General features: G+C 31.0%; 1 protein-coding gene across 1 annotated transcript in view; it reads left to right on the forward strand.

Annotated features, from left to right (window-relative positions):
* Window positions 1-13347, forward strand: part of LOC130449103 (paired box protein Pax-6-like) — a 38796-nt gene extending 25449 nt beyond the window's left edge. The window contains exons 3-6 of the mRNA XM_056786781.1: window positions 4601-4741; window positions 12139-12617; window positions 12683-12957; window positions 13013-13347. Coding sequence (XP_056642759.1) covers window positions 4601-4741; window positions 12139-12617; window positions 12683-12957; window positions 13013-13202 — 1085 coding nt within the window. The 3' untranslated portion in view covers window positions 13203-13347. The remainder of the gene's footprint in view (window positions 1-4600; window positions 4742-12138; window positions 12618-12682; window positions 12958-13012) is intronic.
* The last annotated feature ends 8364 nt before the right edge of the window (window positions 13348-21711 follow it).

Here is a 21711-nt window from a genome sequence, read left to right on the forward strand (position 1 = left end):
AATATTCGTAAAATTTCTAGGTTATGATGAAGAAATTGAATAGGACGAATATAAACGAAACAATCGTCATAAATCACTTCAAAATTGATAAGTAAAGACAAAAAATGATGAGAAATGTCGTGAATTTGTTAAATAAGATCGTCAAGCATCTGAAATGGATGAAATATTCGTAAAATTTCTAGGTTATGATGAAGAAATTGAATAGGACGAATATAAACGAAACAATCGTCATAAATCACCTCAAAATTGATAAGTAAAGACAAGAAATGATGAGAAATGTCGTGAGTTTGTTAAATAAGATCGACAAGCATCTGAAATGGATGAAATATTCGTAAAATTTCTAGGTTATGATGAAGAAATTGAATAGGACGAATATAAACGAAACAATCGTCATAAATCACTTCAAAATTGATAAGTAAAGACAAAAAATGATGAGAAATGTCGTGAATTTGTTAAATAAGATTGTCAAGCATCTGCAATGGATGAAATATTCGTAAAATTTCTAGGTTATGATGAAGAAATTGAATAGGACGAATATAAACGAAACAATTGTCATAAATCACTTCAAAATTGATAAGTAAAGACAAAAAATGATGAAAAATGTCGTGAATTTGTTAAATAAGATTGTCAAGCATCTGCAATGGATGAAATATTCGTAAAATTTCTAGGTTATGATGAAGAAATTGAATAGGACGAATATAAACGAAACAATTGTCATAAATCACTTCAAAATTGATAAGTAAAGACAAAAAATGATGAAAAATGTCGTGAATTTGTTAAATAAGATTGTCAAGCATCTGCAATGGATGAAATATTCGTAAAATTTCTAGGTTATGATGAAGAAATTGAATAGGACGAATATAAACGAAACAATCGTCATAAATCACTTCAAAATTGATAAGTAAAGACAAAAAATGATGAAAAATGTCGTGAATTTGTTAAATAAGATTGTCAAGCATCTGCAATGGATGAAATATTCGTAAAATTTCTAGGTTATGATGAAGAAATTGAATAGGACGAATATAAACGAAACAATCGTCATAAATCACTTCAAAATTGATAAGTAAAGACAAAAAATGATGAAAAATGTCGTGAATTTGTTAAATAAGATTGTCAAGCATCTGCAATGGATGAAATATTCGTAAAATTTCTAGGTTATGATGAAGAAATTGAATAGGACGAATATAAACGAAACAATCGTCATAAATCACTTCAAAACTGATAAGTAGAGAAAAAAAAATGATGAAATATTCAAAATATTGGCGAAGTAGTTTGTTATCGAAAAATAATTCTTCCCATGGCACCCATGACATCAATCATTTCTTAGAGTCGTTTAAAATGCAAGGTGCATAATTACTTAAGGACCCATATGGTAAGGGAACCAAGATAGTACTTGTAGTGGATTCCTTTGATGCCTTTATTTGCTTAGACACGACCGTGCCTCAAGAAAATATATCTCCTCACCCAATGACAAATCACTACCATTGATTTTTATGGCATTGTCGATGTTAACATCTTTCGCGTGGTTTTTTCGGTAGTTACTTCTTTGACTGTTAGTACTGCCGGGAGAAAAAGTTTATTGCTTACTGCTTGTCGCTGGTAAGACATTCTCGTTTTCGAAGTAAAAATAATAAAAAAGTTGAGCATTGACGCAATGATTTCCTTAAATAGTGCTAATAAGGCTCTTGCATACAGAATACGTCATGAAATCTGAAGAGCAAAAACCGGGCATCTTTTCAAAAGGTACGCACAAGAATTCAGCGCAGAGACGTACCAAAAACTATTTATGTCAATCCCCTCGGATTATTTTCTCTTCCCGGCCCAAAAGATCAAAGATTTTCCATCAATTAATACGAAATGTCTGTAATTAATGGATAATTTGTGGATATTAATGATTTTCATTGTAAAAACGATACCAAACTTGTAGAAAGATCGAAATTCGTGTTTTTTTGGATCTGTTGATGTTTGATTTGTGAATTTCAATTGATTTGTGATAGATTTTCCATCAATTAATACGAAATGTCTGTAATTAATGGATAATTCGTGGATATTAATGATTTTCATTGTAAAAACGATACCAAACTTGTAGAAAGATCGAAATTCGTGTTTTTTTTTGGATCTGTTGATGTTTGATTTGTGAATTTCAATTGATTTGTGATAGATTTTCCATCAATTAATTCGAAACGTCTGTAATTAATGAATAATTTGTGGGTATTAATGATTTTCATTGTAAAAACGATACCAAACTTGTAGAAAGATCGAAATTCGTGTTTTTTTGGATCTGTTGATGTTTGATTTGTGATTTTCAATTGATTTGTGATAGATTTTCCATCAATTAATACGAAATGTCTGTAATTAATGGATAATTCGTGGATATTAATGATTTTCATTGTAAAAACGATACCAAACTTGTAGAAAGATCGAAATTCGTGTTTTTTTGGATCTGTTGATGTTTGATTTGTGATTTTCAATTGATTTGTGATAGATTTTCCATCAATTAATACGAAATGTCTGTAATTAATGGATAATTCGTGGATATTAATGATTTTCATTGTAAAAACGATACCAAACTTGTAGAAAGATCGAAATTCGTGTTTTTTTGGATCTGTTGATGTTTGATTTGTGATTTTCAATTGATTTGTGATAGATTTTCCATCAATTAATACGAAATGTCTGTAATTAATGGATAATTCGTGGGTATTAATGATTTTCATTGTAAAAACGATACCAAACTTGTAGAAAGATCGAAATTCGTGTTTTTTTGGATCTGTTGATGTTTGATTTGTGAATTTCAATTGATTTGTGATAGATTTTCCATCAATTAATACGAAATGTCTGTAATTAATGGATAATTCGTGGGTATTAATGATTTTCATTGTAAAAACAATACCAAACTTGTAGAAAGATCGAAATTCGTGTTTTTTTGGATCTGTTGATGTTTGATTTGTGATTTTCAATTGATTTGTGATAGATTTTCCATCAATTAATACGAAATGTCTGTAATTAATGGATAATTCGTGGATATTAATGATTTTCATTGTAAAAACGATACCAAACTTGTAGAAAGATCGAAATTCGTGTTTTTTTGGATCTGTTGATGTTTGATTTGTGAATTTCAATTGATTTGTGATAGATTTTCCATCAATTAATAAGAAATGTCTGTAGTTAATGGATAATTCGTGGGTATTAATGATTTTCATTGTAAAAACGATACCAAACTTGTAGAAAGATCGAAATTCGTGTTTTTTTGGATCTGTTGATGTTTGATTTGTGAATTTCAATTGATTTGTGATAGATTTTCCATCAATTAATACGAAATGTCTGTAATTAATGGATAATTCGTGGGTATTAATGATTTTCATTGTAAAAACGATACCAAACTTGTAGAAAGATCGAAATTCGTGTTTTTTTGGATCTGTTGATGTTTGATTTGTGAATTTCAATTGATTTGTGATAGATTTTCCATCAATTAATACGAAATGTCTGTAATTAATGGATAATTCGTGGGTATTAATGATTTTCATTATAAAAACGATACCAAACTTATAGAAAGATCAAAAATTCGTGTTTTTTGGATCTGTTATTGTTTGATTTGTGAATTTCAATTGATTTGTGATAGATTTTCCATCAATTAATTCGAAACGTCTGTAATTAATGAATAATTTGTGGGTATTAATGATTTTCATTGTAAAAACGATACCAAACTTGTAGAAAGATCGAAATTCGTGTTTTTTTGGATCTGTTGATGTTTGATTTGTGACTTTCAATTGATTTGTGATAGCAGTACCTCTAGAAATCGCTATCACATTGAAATATTCAGCTCAAGCTTTCCAACAAATCCAGATTGATTTGAGACACCGAATACCATTATTCAATGGAAGAATTCTTGTTAATTCCAGATTATTGTCATAAAAATATGTCTCCTAGCTCATGCGCAGTAATTATCCCAAAAAATAACGTTGCTACGATGTCTATCGGTGAAAAATAGAATCGGATTTTCGAACGATATAACTCGCGATCAAAAATTGCTCAAATTCATAAACAATCGTTATATACCGGGTGTATCATAACTGATAATTTCGTTGTAGTTCCGCCTCTGATAAATTTATAGACAACAACATTATAACAAGTCGATTTAAGATCGGCATCTGTCTTTTAGGTTCACAAAATGTATTATTCAGTTCTAAAAACATTAATAATTGATCGCAAGGTGTTTGCTAGCGAAAATATTTAGAATTTCGATACAAAAACAAAGCGGATAGTAGTCGTATCGTAAAGGGGCAGGATATTTCGTAAACAACTGCCGTTTACGTCGTCACAATTTATTGTCTAATTTTATGAACGATCCTCGTATACAAAATCCGTATTTTTCGATAAACCTCGTACACGAATTTAAATATTCGATTACATAAAACTCTAATCTACATTTAAAAACAGACTAAATATTTTTACTACATTATTATAAATGGAAATATACGGGGATTAATCGAAAATTTATATTTATAGGTTAGTTAGTAAAAAAAAACGCGATAAAAAGTTACTTAAGTTATAAAATGAAGTGCGAGCGATATTTTTTTTCATATTTTAATTTGTATTTCAGGAACATTGAGGCCTCCCGGATTAATCGGGGGTAGTAAACCTAAAGTAGCAACCCCCGCGGTCGTATCCAAAATAGAGCAGTACAAACGCGAAAATCCCACAATTTTCGCATGGGAAATTAGAGAACGATTAATTTCTGAAGGTGAGTTACAATATTGAGGTTATTTTTTCGAAAAAAATCCACTCACCTCGTAACACTGGCGTTTTATAGGTTTCTTCGCCATATGGCCTCGAGGGCCGTTGTAATTTTTAATTCGACTTAACGTCCCATACAATTTCCCGACCGAAATAAGCAGTTTTAACATTTTTTTCTTTACGAATGTCTATAATTATCTTTTTTTTTTGTGGTATTCGTACAACAACAAACCCTCGTATTTCGCCCTAAACATTGTCATTGAATCGTTATTTTTTGCGGTTCTACAAATATTCTAAAGTGTTTTTATTCACGCGTCGAAAAGTAAACGCCGCAATTTTCCATACGGGGTGAATCAAAACGATAAAAATCGAAAGTTCCTCATGTTTCACTCTGTATATTAGGAACATACACAAAGCGAATCAATTATTTACCGTATTTATATTTATTTCAAAAATTTTTCAAATTGCTTTAAAGCCGCGAACGTAATTGATTTTGTAAAACTCTTGAGGGTTGTTTTTTTGACAATTTTCCTCGAGTTCTGTCTGTTTCGCGCCATTTTCCTTTTAATACGACACGTTTTTCTCCAATTAGAAACGCTACTCGTAGTTCGTAATTAAATAAAAGGCTCGATACTTTACAATTTGAAAAAAATGCACAATCATTTGCTAATTGGAACTAAATCTATAACTCTCCCTGTACATTCGGCTAGTTTTTCGCGAATTTATCACTTTCGGTATTTTTCTATGGGGAACGTTCAAAAAATCAATGTTTTTATAGTATATACGAGGTCTGGTTATTAAATAATGCGACTGCGCGCTATAAATTGTTGGAAAAGACCTACGGGGGTAATTATTTATCTAGTACGCGCGTTTTTGAGTTGTGTAAGCGTTTTAGTACGTGTCTATAGATCGATGAAGATGACCAACTCTTGAAATAACGACCAAAATCTACGCGCACATCATCGAATGATTGCTGAGGATGTAAACGCCGATAAATCCACCTCCTGGATCAATATTTTTGCTCGGATTTCCATAGAAAAAGTTTCCCTTCGAAAGGAACCCGATTGGAGTCGATGGGAAAGCTCCTGGAGGCACTCGCTGAAGAAGACTTCCAGTACTGCTTCGATCAATGGATAAAACGTGTGGAAAGGTGTGTGGCGAGGGGAGGGGGGCGTATTTAAGGGTAGAATTCGAATTTAAACCTTTTTTCGTAACCGGTTTCGTTATTTAATAACCGGACCTCGTATATTATGAACGATTTCCGTTGCTGGAAACGTTTGAACGTTTTTTTTTTAATAAATCATATGAATTTATCTAATAATTTCTTTACACGCATCAACAAGTGAAACAACTTATAAATAACAGCAGTTCTGATTCACCAATTATCGTAACGATTCAACGACAAAAAAAAAATTCTAGACACCGTTCGGATACGTCATTACTGTCATTACTGTCATAATTATTCTCATTATCATCAATTTTTGTTATAAAAAGTCAGTCATGGGAAATTTCTCGACGTTAGTTAACAAAAAACTCAATTTAAAACGCCATTTCGCTAAACGAAATACTCCGTTACTAATTTTCGGTTTTCCAACACTTTTTTAACCCAATTTCGATCAAAATGGAGACCTGGGGAACATTCGAAACCTTAAATCAGTTTAATATATGATTTCTTCAGTATATTGTTGAAATCAACTCAAATTTCCATCTTCCGGATTAATATTCGACTATTTTCCATATAACCCTCGTATAATCTATAATATTTTTTAATTCTAAATGCGATAAAATCATCTACGATACCAACTAGATATTTTTCAGCAACTTATGACATTTCTTTGGTTATGGTTATGTGGTAAACCCGAAATCCATGTTCTAACATTGTATTTATGTATCTAATTTGTTTTTTTTGCACTTTCCACCAATTTTTTCACTATTTTCTATCAATTTTTCCGATTATCCAAGTTGTACGTCATAACTAACTTCAAATTTGACATAAGACATATGACAATTGAAATATCTTAAACTCTGTGATTTCTATGATAACTTAAATCGAAAACGTTAAAAAAGAAGATGATTTCTAACCGAAACGGAAATTATTATATAAAAATATTGATATTTTTAGTCATTTTCAACATAGTTAATGGAAATTATCCCAAAAAACCGACGCTACGACCTTGCCTGCAGTTGTTTTTTTCCATTTCTCGTATTCGGGGATTCTATTTTCGAAATTTTAACCTTGGAATGTTGATTTTGATCTCCCGCGGACAAGGAAACGTATCCAACCACAAATTAATCATGTTTATTGAAGATTAATCATTCAGCGACATCGAGGAGCGTTTGAATGATGTCATACGTCAATTTTTGATGATCCACATCACCGGAAACGTTCCGGAAGTTAGTTCAGACCTTAATGAAGATGGAACATACTACAAGTTGCTTCATATTCCTTAGGAAGCAGCTATTCGAAGAGATCCGGGAGTTACCTCGATGGGTAGCCTCGCCTTTGGGAGTTCGGTCGTTGTGGAACGTTTTTTGGAAAAGGAGTTTCGCTAAAACGGTAATTTGAATGATGCGCCAGACGTTGGAAGCTTAAGGTTTTCCGGAACGTTCTTCGCGAAGCTGTTGGTTCAGACGTGCGTCGATTTGAAGCTGCGTTTTCACAAAATTCAATTGGTGCTTGAATTGGCACCTCGGAAACTTGATTTTGTAAACCAGATGATTGATTTTGATCTTGTTTTATTATGAAAATCATTTGTAATGGGTAGTTTTGTGAAAGTGTGAAGTGTATTTGCTAAAACTGCAAAACTTTAATAGTGCAGCTGTCATGTCGAAAATATTGTGTCTCCTGGACAAAATTAGAAAATTGATGAAATTTTCGGATATAGATGCCAAGGGAAGCTAAATCCGAGTTTTCGAATAAATCTAGCCCGTGCTCGAATGGGAGTGACCGAAAAAACCACGATTTATTCGGACTTGTTTCAGTTATTGGCTTATAACTCCCAAACTACGCACTATAACAAAAAAAATATTATATATTCTTTTAAAGTAAATAAAAATCGCTATCGTTTAAGACTGATTGCAGATTTGTAGGTCTAATAGTTCTCGAGATACAGCTCTTCAAAATTAAAGAATTTTTTCCAAAAATTTGAAAATTTATGTTTTGACCGTCTTTTGCACGAAATATTGGCTAAACTATTGATCCCACGAGAAAGTTATGACAAATAAAGTTGTAGAGCGGTTATTTAACTTCAATTTAAACACAATCGCAAAGCTGTAGAACGAATAGTTTCCAAGTTATAAGGAAATATCGAAACATCAACAAAATCCGATTTCTCAAAAATTGAAGCTTTCAATAATATAGCAGTTATCCTGTACAAAATTGAGAAATTATTGATTAGAAATTTTGAGATATTGTTCAGGGATGGCTAGGGAAGCTAAATCCAAGTTTTCGAATAAATCTAGCCTGTGTACGAGTAGTGGTGGCAGAAAAACTACGATTTATTCGGACTTGTTCCAGTTTTTGGCTTATAACTCCCAAACTACGCACTATAACAAAAAAAATATGATATATTCTTTTAAAGTAGATGAAAATCGCTATCGTTTAAGACTAATTGCAGATTTGTAGGTCCAATAGTTCTCGAGATACAGCTCTTCAAAATTAAAGAATTTTTTCCAAAAATTTGAAAATTTATGTTTTGACCGTCTTTTGCACGAAATATTGGCTAAACTATTGATCCCACGAGAAAGTTATGACAAATAAAGTTGTAGAGCGGTTATTTAACTTCAATTTAAACACAATCGCAAAGCTGTAGAACGAATAGTTTCCAAGTTATAAGGAAATATCGAAACATCAACAAAATCCGATTTCTCAAAAATTGAAGCTTTCAATAATATAGCAGTTATCCTGTACAAAATTGAGAAATTATTGATTAGAAATTTTGAGATATTGTTCAGGGATGGCTAGGGAAGCTAAATCCAAGTTTTCGAATAAATCTAGCCTGTGTACGAGTAGTGGTGGCAGAAAAACTACGATTTATTCGGACTTGTTCCAGTTTTTGGCTTATAACTCCCAAACTACGCACTATAACAAAAAAAATATGATATATTCTTTTAAAGTAGATGAAAATCGCTATCGTTTAAGACTAATTGCAGATTTGTAGGTCCAATAGTTCTCGAGATACAGCTCTTCAAAATTAAAGAATTTTTTCCAAAAATTTGAAAATTTATGTTTTGACCGTCTTTTGCACGAAATATTGGCTAAACTATTGATCCCACGAGAAAGTTATGACAAATAAAGTTGTAGAGCGGTTATTTAACTTCAATTTAAACACAATCGCAAAGCTGTAGAACGAATAGTTTCCAAGTTATAAGGAAATATCGAAACATCAACAAAATCCGATTTCTCAAAAATTGAAGCTTTCAATAATATAGCAGTTATCCTGTACAAAATTGAGAAATTATTGATTAGAAATTTTGAGATATTGTTCAGGGATGGCTAGGGAAGCTAAATCCAAGTTTTCGAATAAATCTAGCCTGTGTACGAGTAGTGGTGGCAGAAAAACTACGATTTATTCGGACTTGTTCCAGTTTTTGGCTTATAACTCCCAAACTACGCACTATAACAAAAAAAATATTATATATCCTTTTAAAGTAGATAAAAATCGCTATCGTTTAAGACTAATCGTAGCTTTGTAGGTCTAATAGTTCCCGAGATACAGCTCTTCAAAATTAAAGAATTTTTTCCAAAAATTTGAAAATTTATGTTTTGACCGTCTTTTGCACGAAATATTGACTAAACTATTGATCCTACAAGAAAGTTATGGACAATGAAGTTGTAGAGCAGCTGTTTAGCTTCAATTTAAACACAATCGCAAAGCTGTAGAATGGATAGTTTCCAAGTTATAAGGAAATATCGAAACATCAACAAAATCCGATTTCTCAAAAAATGAAGCTTTCAACAGTATAGCAGTTATCCTGTACAAAATTACAAAAGTTATTGATTAGAAATGTTGGGATATAGTTCGGGGATGCCAAGGGAAGCTAAATCCGAGTTTTTTTTTTGACAAAAAAGCCTGTGCTCGAGTGCGGTGGCCGAAAAACCACGATTTTTTCTGACGTCTTTCGTTTTTTGGCCTATATCTCACAAACTATGTATCGTAAGGATTTTTTTATTCCATTTTCGGTATGAGCATTAAATTCCCCTCAAATTACACTAGTCACATTGCTTTTTTAACCGTATAATTCCGAAGATATAGGCTCAAATTTTTGAGAAATCGAATTTTGTTGATGTTTCGATTTTTCCTTATAACTTGCAAACTATCAATTCTACAGCTTTGCGGTTGTGTTTAAATTGAAGCTAAACAGCTGCTCTACAACTTCATTGTCATAACTTTCTTGTAGGATCAATAGTTTAGTCAATATTTCGTGCAAAAGACGGTCAAAACATAAATTTTCAAATTTTTGGAAAAAATTCTTTAATTTTGTAGAGCTGTATCTCGGGAACTATTAGACCTACAAAGCTACGATTAGTCTTGAACGATAGCGATTTTTATCTACTTTGAAAGGATATATAATATATTTTTCGTTATAATGCGTAGTTTGGGAGTTATAAGCCAAAAACTGAAACAAGTCCGAATAAATCGTGGTTTTTCTGCCACCACCACTCGTACACAGGCTAGATTTATTCGAAAACTTGGATTTAGCTTCCCTAGCCATCCCTGAACAATATCTCAAAATTTCTAATAAATAATTTCTCAATTTTGTACAGGATAACTGCTATATTATTGAAAGCTTCATTTTTTGAGAAATCGGATTTTGTTGATGTTTCGATTTTTCCTTATAACTTGCAAACTATCCATTCTACAGCTTTGAGGTTGTGTTTAAATTGAAGCTAAACAGCTGCTCTACAACTTCATTGTTCATAACTTTCTTGTAGGATCAATAGTTTAGTCAATATTTCGTGCAAAAGACGGTCAAAACATAAATTTTCAAATTTTTGGAAAAAATTCTTTAATTTTGAAGAGCTGTATCTCGGGAACTATTAGACCTACAAAGCTACGATTAGTCTTAAACGATAGCGATTTTTATCTACTTTGAAAAGGTATATTACATATTTTGGCAGGATGCATAGTTTTTGAGATATAGGCCAAAACCGAAAGACGTCAAAAAAATCGTGGTTTTTCATCCACCCCCACTCGAGCACGGGCTAGATTTATTCGAAAACTTGGATTTAGCTTCCCTAGCCATCCCTGAACAATATCTCAAAATTTCTAATCAATAATTTCTCAATTTTGTACAGGATAACTGCTATATTATTGAAAGCTTCATTTTTTGAGAAATCGGATTTTGTTGATGTTTCGATTTTTCCTTATAACTTGGAAACTATCTATTCTACAGCTTTGCGGTTGTGTTTAAATTGAAGCTAAACAGCTGCTCTACAACTTCATTGTTCATAACTTTCTCGTGGGATCAATAGTTTAGCCAATATTTCGTACAAAAGACGGTCAAAATATAAATTTTCAAATTTTTGGAAAAAATTCTTTAATTTTGAAGAGCTGTATCTCGAGAATTATCAGACCTACAAAGCTGCAATCAGTCTTAAACGATAGCGATTTTTATTTACTTTAAAAGGATATATAATATTTTTTTCGTTATAATGTGTAGTTTTGGAGTTATAAGCCAAAAACTGGAACAAATCCGAAAAAATCGTGGTTTTTCATCCACCACCACTCGTACACCGGTTAGATTTATTAAAAAACTTGGACTTAGTTTCCCTATATAACTTAAAAACACGGTTCTAGTAATACTGACAAACTCCACGAATTCTCAATTGATTTATACTTCGATTTAACGAAATTTCTAGTAGAAGTGACCACCGTGCAGTACCTATTTAACCCCTACGGATTTTTCCTGTAGAATTTCACGTTCAATCATACTTTAAACTGTATTTATACCATTACAAACTCCAAAGATATGATTGATTTAAAATTCCGAATATTCCAATTCCGTTATAATTTCGATTGTCGCGGAAATACTTTCCAGTCATCGCGAAAACTGAAATATCCAAATTGGAAATTATCAAACTTCCTATTACACGTCGACAGATTACGAACAGCTTTCCGATATTCGGCTTAACGTCCATCGTGGTGCTTCATCATGACTAGTCAATTATCCAAGCCGGGAATTAAAAATAAAAAATCGAATAATTGAAATATCCGCTTCGACCGCGTATTTTCTTTAATATTACGAGGGGCGATCGATAAATAAAAACTCATATTTTAATGTCAACGTCGAACAATACAAAAATGTACATTTATTTCAATTACAACCCCCGTATAACCCCCGTACGCACAAATATTGATCTAATAACGGTTTTTTACCTGGCGCGTCTTTGATTTGTTGCAGGTGTTTGTACAAATGCAACCGCACCATCGGTGAGCAGTATAAATCGAATTTTACGTAATCGCGCGGCCGAACGAGCAGCGGCAGAATTTGCCCGAGCTGCCGGTTACGGTCTGTACCATCCTCATCCGTACGCTACGGCGGGATTCCCCTGGCATTCGCCTCTATGGCCGAACGGTCCTTTAGGGATACCAGGTCCTCCGAATTCGACGAATCCTAATGTTATGTCGTCCTCGCCGGTTTCGTCGGGTTCCCCGCATCCTGATACGGGTCTAATGAGCTCCCCGCCTGGCTGCAACATTGATAAAGACGATTCGAGTCTGGATAGTTCGGAACAACCGAAATTTAGGAGGAACAGGACTACTTTCAGTCCGGATCAATTGGAGGAATTGGAAAAGGAGTTCGAGAAAAGTCATTATCCGTGTGTTTCGACAAGGGAAAGATTGGCCTCGAAGACGTCGCTTTCGGAAGCTAGAGTCCAGGTGAATATCTCGTTTATTTTGATATATGAAATACCCAAGGGAACTAATTGGTGCACTGTAACCAGGTTTGGTTTTCCAACAGACGGGCGAAATGGCGACGCCACCAGAGGATGAACCTTCTGAAGCAGTCGGACGGTTCGGGAAGAGGAACCCCTTCGAATCAATCGATGTTCGGAGCCCGGCTGACGCCGTCGCCGCACTACAAGGGAGGTTCCACCCCTGGTTCGCCGCTTACTGCGCATCTCGCCCCCCATTCGTCGCTTCTCCTCGGTATGGGAGGGGAGAATAGCGCGTTCAAGGCTCTAGTACCGAACGCGCCAACGTCGGATAGACTGAGAAGGTGCAAACAGGTGAAAAATATCATTTTATTGTTATTTAAATGGATATTATTTCAGATTGAGCGATTACATTTCTGATTCCGAGGAGGAAATAAACGTAAACGACGAATCGGACCTGGAGGAGCCGACGGAGGAGAGGATATCGACGTGTTCGAGTCCGGTCGAGGTTGTCGATGTGATGGCGGCTTCATCGAAAGATCCACCCACGTGTCAACCGCTACAACTGACAATACACAACAGGGACTAGCGAACGAGTTGAATGAGTGTTTTCGGGGAAAAAAATGAGTATTTGCGCGAATAAATTTGACAGGGTTCTCTATACGAGGGGCGGTTGAAGTAAAACTAACACAAAATTATTTTGTGATTGATTCGGATTTTTTTTATTTGTCCATCGTGTGTATTTCTATTTTTTACGAATTGATTGTTGGTTTTCAATGGAAAAATAGTTTTTTTTTTTAAATTTTTAACGTTAATTTTGACTTTTTGGAAGTTTATTTTTCTTTATTTTGATAATTTTTGTAACCGAAAAAAATTATATTGGGATGAAATCTATTGGAAATGGTGAAGAATATGATAAAAATAATTTACTAACGATCTGAAGTCGGGAAAGGAAAGGGGGGGGGGTATTTGAGGGTAAAAAACGGTTTTTTTCAATTTTCGAAAAAACTATGAGTCTTATGGAAAAAAATCACATAACAAAGTTGTAGGTAATAAAAAGATTTACAACTTTTGTATTTCAACTTTTTTCACATAACCTCAAAATTTATGTGAAAAATTGAGAAAACTAAGTTTTTTGTTTTTTATTTATATCTTTTACAAAAAATAATTTTTTTTAACGAAATTTTGTAAACAGTCGTCTTTTTATGTCCTTTATATACTGTTATTTATTTAATTTGAAAATATTCATTTTTTAACTTTATTTTGAAATAATATTGTAAAAGCACCCCAATTTTCAAACAAGAATTCTCCCATTAAAAAACCAGATTTTTTCAAAAAGTTGACGAGTTTTTTGTTCATTGAAATCTTTACTTTCTGATAGTATGAAAAAATATTACCATCACTGTAGTAAATTTTGTCAAAAAAGGTAAAAAAACGAAAAAAACCTTTTTCGAAAATTTATTTGAATCATTATGTACAATTTTCAAAAATTTTATAATTTAATAACTCATGTTTATCAATTTATCACGAAATCTTACATTTTTGGTGTAATTGGAGGGAAAAATTTTAATAAATAACTCAAAATTGTACATAATGATTAAAAAAAAAATCGAATAAAAGTTTTTTTCGTTTTTTACCTTTTTTGAGAAAATTTACCATAGTGATGGTAATATTTTTTTACACCATCATAAAGTAAAGGTTTCAATGAACAAAAAACTCACCGACTTTTTGAAAAAATCTGCTTCTTTAACGGGAGAATTCTCGTTTGAAAATAGGGGAGCTTTTTCAATATTATATCAAAATAAGGTTAAAAAATAAATATATTCAAATTAAATAAATAACAGTATATTAAGGACATAAAAAGATGACTGTTTACAAAATTTCGTTAAAAAAAATTATTTTTTGTAAAAGATATAGATAAAAAACCAAAAACTTTGTTATTTCAATTTTTCACATAAATTTTGAGGTTATGTGAAAAAAGTGTCGGAACAAAAGTTGAAGATCTTCCAATTACCTACGACTTTGCTATTAAACATTTTTTCATAAGACCCATAGTTTTTCCAAAAATCGAAAAAAAACCATTTCTTACCCTTAAAAACTCACCCCTTTCCCTTTTTCTCACCTCAGATCGCTAGTAAATAATTTTTCTTACCATTTTCAGCATATTCTCTTCGTTTTCTAATAGATTTCATTCTACTATTATTTTTTTTCACTCCTAATTATTTTTAAAAACTTCTACCCCAATATTCGATCGAAAATTTTCATAATGAAAAAACAAAATTCGAATTTTTTTCATTTTGTAAGAGAACTCTTTCAAAATATTATATTTTTAACTAGATTTTTCGATTTCGATGCTACCAAAGTATTTTTTTAGTATTAGTACTAAGAAGGACCCAGATTTATCTAAAACGATGTTTGAAAATAAATTTAACAACGAATTTCATCCAAATTTGTCCCAATTTTCTAATTTCTCTTTTCTTAACACTTAATCTCGGTTCCAACCACCACAAAATGCATCCCCGGAGAACACCAAACCTCTCTGAGGTTTGTCCATCGACAGCGAACTGGTTGGATCCGGTCTTCGAGGAAAATACCAAATCAGTCGACGAATGAGGATCCTTCGGTATATCTGACGCTCTATGAGGAAGAATTTTCGTTGATTCGTGGTATTCCGGTTATCACTGGGTCCTCGTAGTATCTATTTATGATTTTTTTCATGTAAATACGATCGTTAAAATCATATAGTTGTTGGGATTAGGTCTGGATAATAAGAAGGCTAGAACAAGAAGAAATTAAAAAGATATCGTGTAAATATGAAGTTTTTTTGATTCTTTGAATGATTTTTTATAGAAAAAAAATCGTTTTATCGACAAGTTCCATCCAATTTGTTCCTACAATTTCTGTACATAGTTTTTAAATTATTTCCTCAAGGACTTGTTTAACTACGAAAAACCCATTTCAAAATTTCAAAACCACACAATGAGTGTTTTTAAAACTAGTTATTATCAAGGAAATTTCAACATGAAACATTCAGATTTTCAGTGATTAGATATACAAGTCCAGTGTAAAGTCTGTAAAAATATTTTAAGATTATTTAATCTCGTCGTTATTGTATATTAGAATAAGGTGTAACTATTATTGTTAAAAATAAACGATTTTCTTTTGAAAAAAAACCTTTTTTTTTACTTTACAACGCGTTAAAATATAAAAAAAAATTCATCATAACAGAAAGTGTCGTAATTAACAGTCATGTACCAAACAGCATAAATGTATTCGCGAAATAACTTGAAAAGATTTTATCGTACTTCAATCAAACAACTTGTAGTTGATCAATATATTAATCAATATATAAAAAGAGTGATAAAATCATTATATTAATCACTTTATTGATCTGTAAATTGATCTAGAAAAATAACTTTAGTTTTAGGTTATAATACGACTACGCATAATTCATCATTTGGTTCATGAGAGTTACAACTAATAGTTGTAATCATAAAATTTTGCAATAATTATTAAATACGGTTAAATATCTATGTAGTTACTTCAATTTATTATACAAGGTAAGTTAAAAATTAATATTTTTCATATTATAGCCTTTTATCTTGTTTAAAAAGTGTCGTTATTGTTATTGAATCGTTATTTAATTATTTTTCTGTCTTAAATGTGGAAAATATCTCAATACATCAATGCCTTTCACGTAATAAATGTTTTAATCAATTTAAAATAACAATAAACGGTATTTTCTTTAAAAAAAACATTTTTTTTCTTTACAACGCGTTAAAATATAAAAAAAAATTGATCATAACAGAAAGTGTCGTAATTAACAGTCATGTACCAAACAGCATAAATGTATTCGCGAAATAACTTGAAACATTTTATCGTATTTTAATCAGACAACTTGTAGTTGATCAATATATTAATCAATATATAAAAAGAGTGATAAAATCATTATATTGATCACTTTATTGATCTGTAAATTGATCTAGAAAAATAACTTTAGTTTTAGGTTATAATACGACTACGCATAATTCATCATTTGGTTCATGAGAGTTACAACTAATAGTTGTAATCATAAAATTTTGCAATAATTATTAAATACGGTTAAATATCTATGTAGTTACTTCAATTTATTATACAAGGTAAGTTAAAAATTAATATTTTTCATATTATAGCCTTTTATCTTGTTTAAAAAGTGTCGTTATTGTTATTGAATCGTTATTTAATTATTTTTCTGTCTTAAATGTGGAAAATATCTCAATACATCAATACCTTTCACGTAATAAATGTTTTAATCAATTTAAAATAACAATAAACGATATTTTCTTTAAAAAAAACATTTTTTTCTTTACAACGCGTTAAAATATAAAAAAAAATTGATCATAACAGAGAGTGTCGTAATTAACAGTCATGTACCAAACAGCATAAATGTATTCGCGAAATAACTTGAAACATTTTATCGTATTTTAATCAGACAACTTGTAGTTGATCAATATATTAATCAATATATAAAAAGAGTGATAAAATCATTATATTGATCACTTTATTGATCTGTAAATTGATCTAGAAAAATAACTTTAGTTTTAGGTTATAATACGACTACGCATAATTCATCATTTGGTTCATGAGAGTTACAACTAATAGTTGTAATCATAAAATTTTGCAATAATTATTAAATACGGTTAAATATCTATGTAGTTACTTCAATTTATTATACAAGGTAAGTTAAAAATTAATATTTTTCATATTATAGCCTTTTATCTTGTTTAAAAAGTGTCGTTATTGTTATTGAATCGTTATTTAATTATTTTTCTGTCTTAAATGTGGAAAATATCTCAATACATCAATGCCTTTCACGTAATAAATGTTTTAATCAATTTAAAATAACAATAAACGGTATTTTCTTTAAAAAAAACATTTTTTTTCTTTACAACGCGTTAAAATATAAAAAAAAATTGATCATAACAGAAAGTGTCGTAATTAACAGTCATGTACCAAACAGCATAAATGTATTCGCGAAATAACTTGAAACATTTTATCGTATTTTAATCAGACAACTTGTAGTTGATCAATATATTAATCAATATATAAAAAGAGTGATAAAATCATTATATTGATCACTTTATTGATCTGTAAATTGATCTAGAAAAATAACTTTAGTTTTAGGTTATAATACGACTACGCATAATTCATCATTTGGTTCATGAGAGTTATAACTAACAGTTGTAATCATAAAATTTTGCAATAATTATTAAATATAGTTAAATATCTATGTAGTTATTTCAATTTTTTATACAAGGTAAGTTAAAAATTAATATTTTTCAAATTATAACGCTTTATTTTGTTTAATAAATGTCGTTATTACTATTGATTGATTATTTACTTTTTTCTTGGCTTCAACGTAAAAAATATTTGATTATATCAAAGCCTTTCACGTAATAAATGACTTAATCAATTAAAAACAACAATAAACTATATTTTTTTTTGAAAAAAATATTTTTTCCCTTTACAACGCGTTAAAATATAAAAAAAAATTCATCATAACAGAAAGTGTCGTAATTAACTGTTATGTACCAAATAGCATAAATGTTATCACGAAATAACTTGAAAGATTCTACCATAATTTAATCAATCAACTTGTAGTTGATCAATATATTAATCAATATATAAAAAGAGTGAAAAAATCATTATATTGATCACTATATTGATCTATAAAAACAACTTTAGTTGTGGGTTATAATACGACTACGCATAATTCATCATTTGGTTCATGAGAGTTACAACTAACAGTTGTAATCATAAAATTTTGCAAAAATTATTAAATACAGTTAAATATCTATTAAGTTACTAAAATTTATTATACAAGGTAAGTTAAAAATGAACATTCTTCAAATTATAGTTGTTTATTTCGTTTATTGATTAATTATTTACTTTTTTTCTGTCTTGAACGTAAAAAAGACCCAATTCCATCCACGCCTTTCACGTAATAAACGTCTTAATCAATCGAAAACAACAATCGAAACAAAAAAAAAATAAAACAAATAAACATACCTAACATTTTAGGATTAAGTGCATCGACCAGACCAGATTGTGTTGTTTATGGCCGGTCAACAGTCTTCTTGTTATGTGAGCGTTATCGGCCTACAAGTATTACCTCCAAATCGTAAATCGAAAAGCTACCAATGACACTCCTTATATTATGTTAACACAACAAGACGAAACAGAAAATATTGAGAAACAAATTCCGAGTTTATCGAATTTCCAAATAAATTGATTTTATATTTATTTCTTCGTCATTTTTGTTTAGTAATTATTCTAAATGATAGACCAGACACAAAATTAAATCGATCTTCTTCTTTTTTCGCCCCATCCCTTGGCTATCAAGTTTTTTCCTACAATAAAAACCCTCAGAGACAAGATCCAAATTCGATTTTACTTTTTGATCACCCCGCGTATTTTTTTCAAAAAAAGTAATTAGCGCAATCGAAAAATGAACTCGATACGTTTCAACCGCAATAAAAACGAACTTTAATCGAAGAAAAATGTTGGTAGAGAAGCCCGAGCAAAACCGATAAAGCCATTAACGTTTCGAAGCGATACCAATAATAGTGTCTCGTTAATTTGTTGAGCTTATACGAGGAAATTATTCAAATTTAATGAAATTACCTCGGATAAACAACCTACTTAAAGACGAAGGTGTCGGAGTGTATTGGATATTGAATATCCCATAGGTTAAAACAACAGATAACTTTGATTTCTTTTAAATTACAGTCGACCGTCTAGGAACTAATGATTTCGATACCGGTCGAAATTTATGGAAGGAATTAGTAGGGACGATTACGATGAGATGCCGTTAAATCGACAGGATCGTACTCAGGAACTAGCTTGACGCATAACCAATTTTATTTAATAGTTATTTCGCGTCGTGTGTCATATGTCATATGTCAAACGTTTACGTATAGTATAACCTACAAATAATGACAGATCTGTTCGATTTATGATAGCAACGACGAAAATTCGACGAAACCAAATTACAAATTGCAAAAAATAAAAGTAATCGTATATAAATTTACTTCTCTGAGATGGTTAAAGTTGTAGTGACCTATTAGATGATTAATCATCACGTGGTTATGGATTTTTTGACGTTTTCTCTTATAAATTTCCATCTAATCCTCGATTCATCAATTTTAAGAGGTCTTGGTGTTAATTATGGAGTCGTTGCTTGTTTCCTCTTAGCCCAGTTTTTTTTTTGGTACTTTGATTTCGTTATTTGGTGTTTTTAGTACGACGTTTGACATTAGAAGCTTCGTTTATTGAATTTTTATAAAATTCTTTGTCATATGTCATATGTCAAACGTTTACGTATAGTATAACCTACAAATAATGACAGATCTGTTCGATTTATGATAGCAACGACGAAAATTCGACGAAACCAAATTTCAAATTGCAAAAAAGAAAAGTAATCGTATATAAATTTACTTCTCTGAGATGGTTAAAGTTGTAGTGACCTATTAGATGATTAATCATCACGTGGTTATGGATTTTTTGACGTTTTCTCTTATAAATTTCCATCTAATCCTCGATTCATCAATTTTAAGAGGTCTTGGTGTTAATTATGGAGTCGTTGCTTGTTTCCTCTTAGCCCAGTTTTTTTTTGGTACTTTGATTTCGTTATTTGGTGTTTTTTAGTACGACGTTTGACATTAGAAGCTTCGTTTATTGAATTTTCATAAAATTCTTTGTTATATGTCATATGTCAAACGTTTACGTATAGTATAACCTACAAATAATGACAGATCTGTTCGATTTATGAAGGCAACGACGAGAATTCGACGAAACCAAATTACAAACTGCAAAAAAGAAAAGTAATCGTATATAAATTTACTTCTTTGAGATGTTTAAAGTTGTAGTGACCTATTAGATGATTAATAATCACGTGGTTATGGATTTTTTGACGTTTTCTCTTATAAATTTCCATCTAATCCTCGATTCAACAATTTTACGAGGTCTTGGTGTTCATTATGGAGTCGTTGCTTGTTTCCTCTTAGCCCAGTTTCTTTTGGTACTTTGATTTCGTTATTTGGTGTTTTTTAGTACGACGTTTGACATTAGAAGCTTCGTTTATTGAATTTTCATAAAATTCTTTGTCATATGTCATATGTCAAACGTTTACGTATAGTATAACCTACAAATAATGACAGATCTGTTCGATTTGTGAAGGCAACGACGAGAATTCGACGAAACCAAATTTCAAACTACAAAAAAGAAAAGTAATCGTATATAAATTTACTTCTTTGAGATGTTTAAAGTTGTAGTGACTTATTAGATGATTAATCATCACGTGGTTATGGATTTTTTGACGTTTTCTCTTATAAATTTCCATCTAATCCTCGATTCATCAACTTTACGAGGTCTTGGTGTTCATTATGGAGTCGTTGCTTATTTCCTCTTAGCCCAGTTTCTTTTGGTACTTTGATTTCGTTATTTGGTGTTTTTTAGTACGACGTTTGACATTAGAAGCTTCGTTTATTGAATTTTCATAAAATTCTTTGTCATATGTCATATGTCAAACGTTTACGTATAGTATAACCTACAAATAATGACAGATCTGTTCGATTTGTGAAGGCAACGACGAGAATTCGACGAAACCAAATTTCAAACTAAAAAAAATAAAAGTAATCGTATATAAATTTACTTCTTTGAGATGTTTAAAGTTGTAGTGACTTATTAGATGATTAATCATCACGTGGTTATGGATTTTTTGACGTTTTCTCTTATAAATTTCCATCTAATCCTCGATTCATCAACTTTACGAGGTCTTGGTGTTCATTATGGAGTCGTTGCTTATTTCCTCTTAGCCCAGTTTCTTTTGGTACTTTGATTTCGTTTTTTGGTGTTTTTAGTACGACGTTTGACATTAGAAGCTTCGTTTATTGAATTTTCATAAAATTCTTTGTCATATGTCATATGTCAAACGTTTACGTATAGTATAACCTACAAATAATGACAGATCTGTTCGATTTATGATAGCAACGACGAGAATTCGACGAAACCAAATTTCAAATTGCAAAAAAGAAAATTAATCGTATATTAATTTACTT

This window comes from Diorhabda sublineata, chromosome 1, assembly GCF_026230105.1.
Source record: "Diorhabda sublineata isolate icDioSubl1.1 chromosome 1, icDioSubl1.1, whole genome shotgun sequence".
NCBI lineage: Eukaryota > Metazoa > Arthropoda > Insecta > Coleoptera > Chrysomelidae > Diorhabda > Diorhabda sublineata.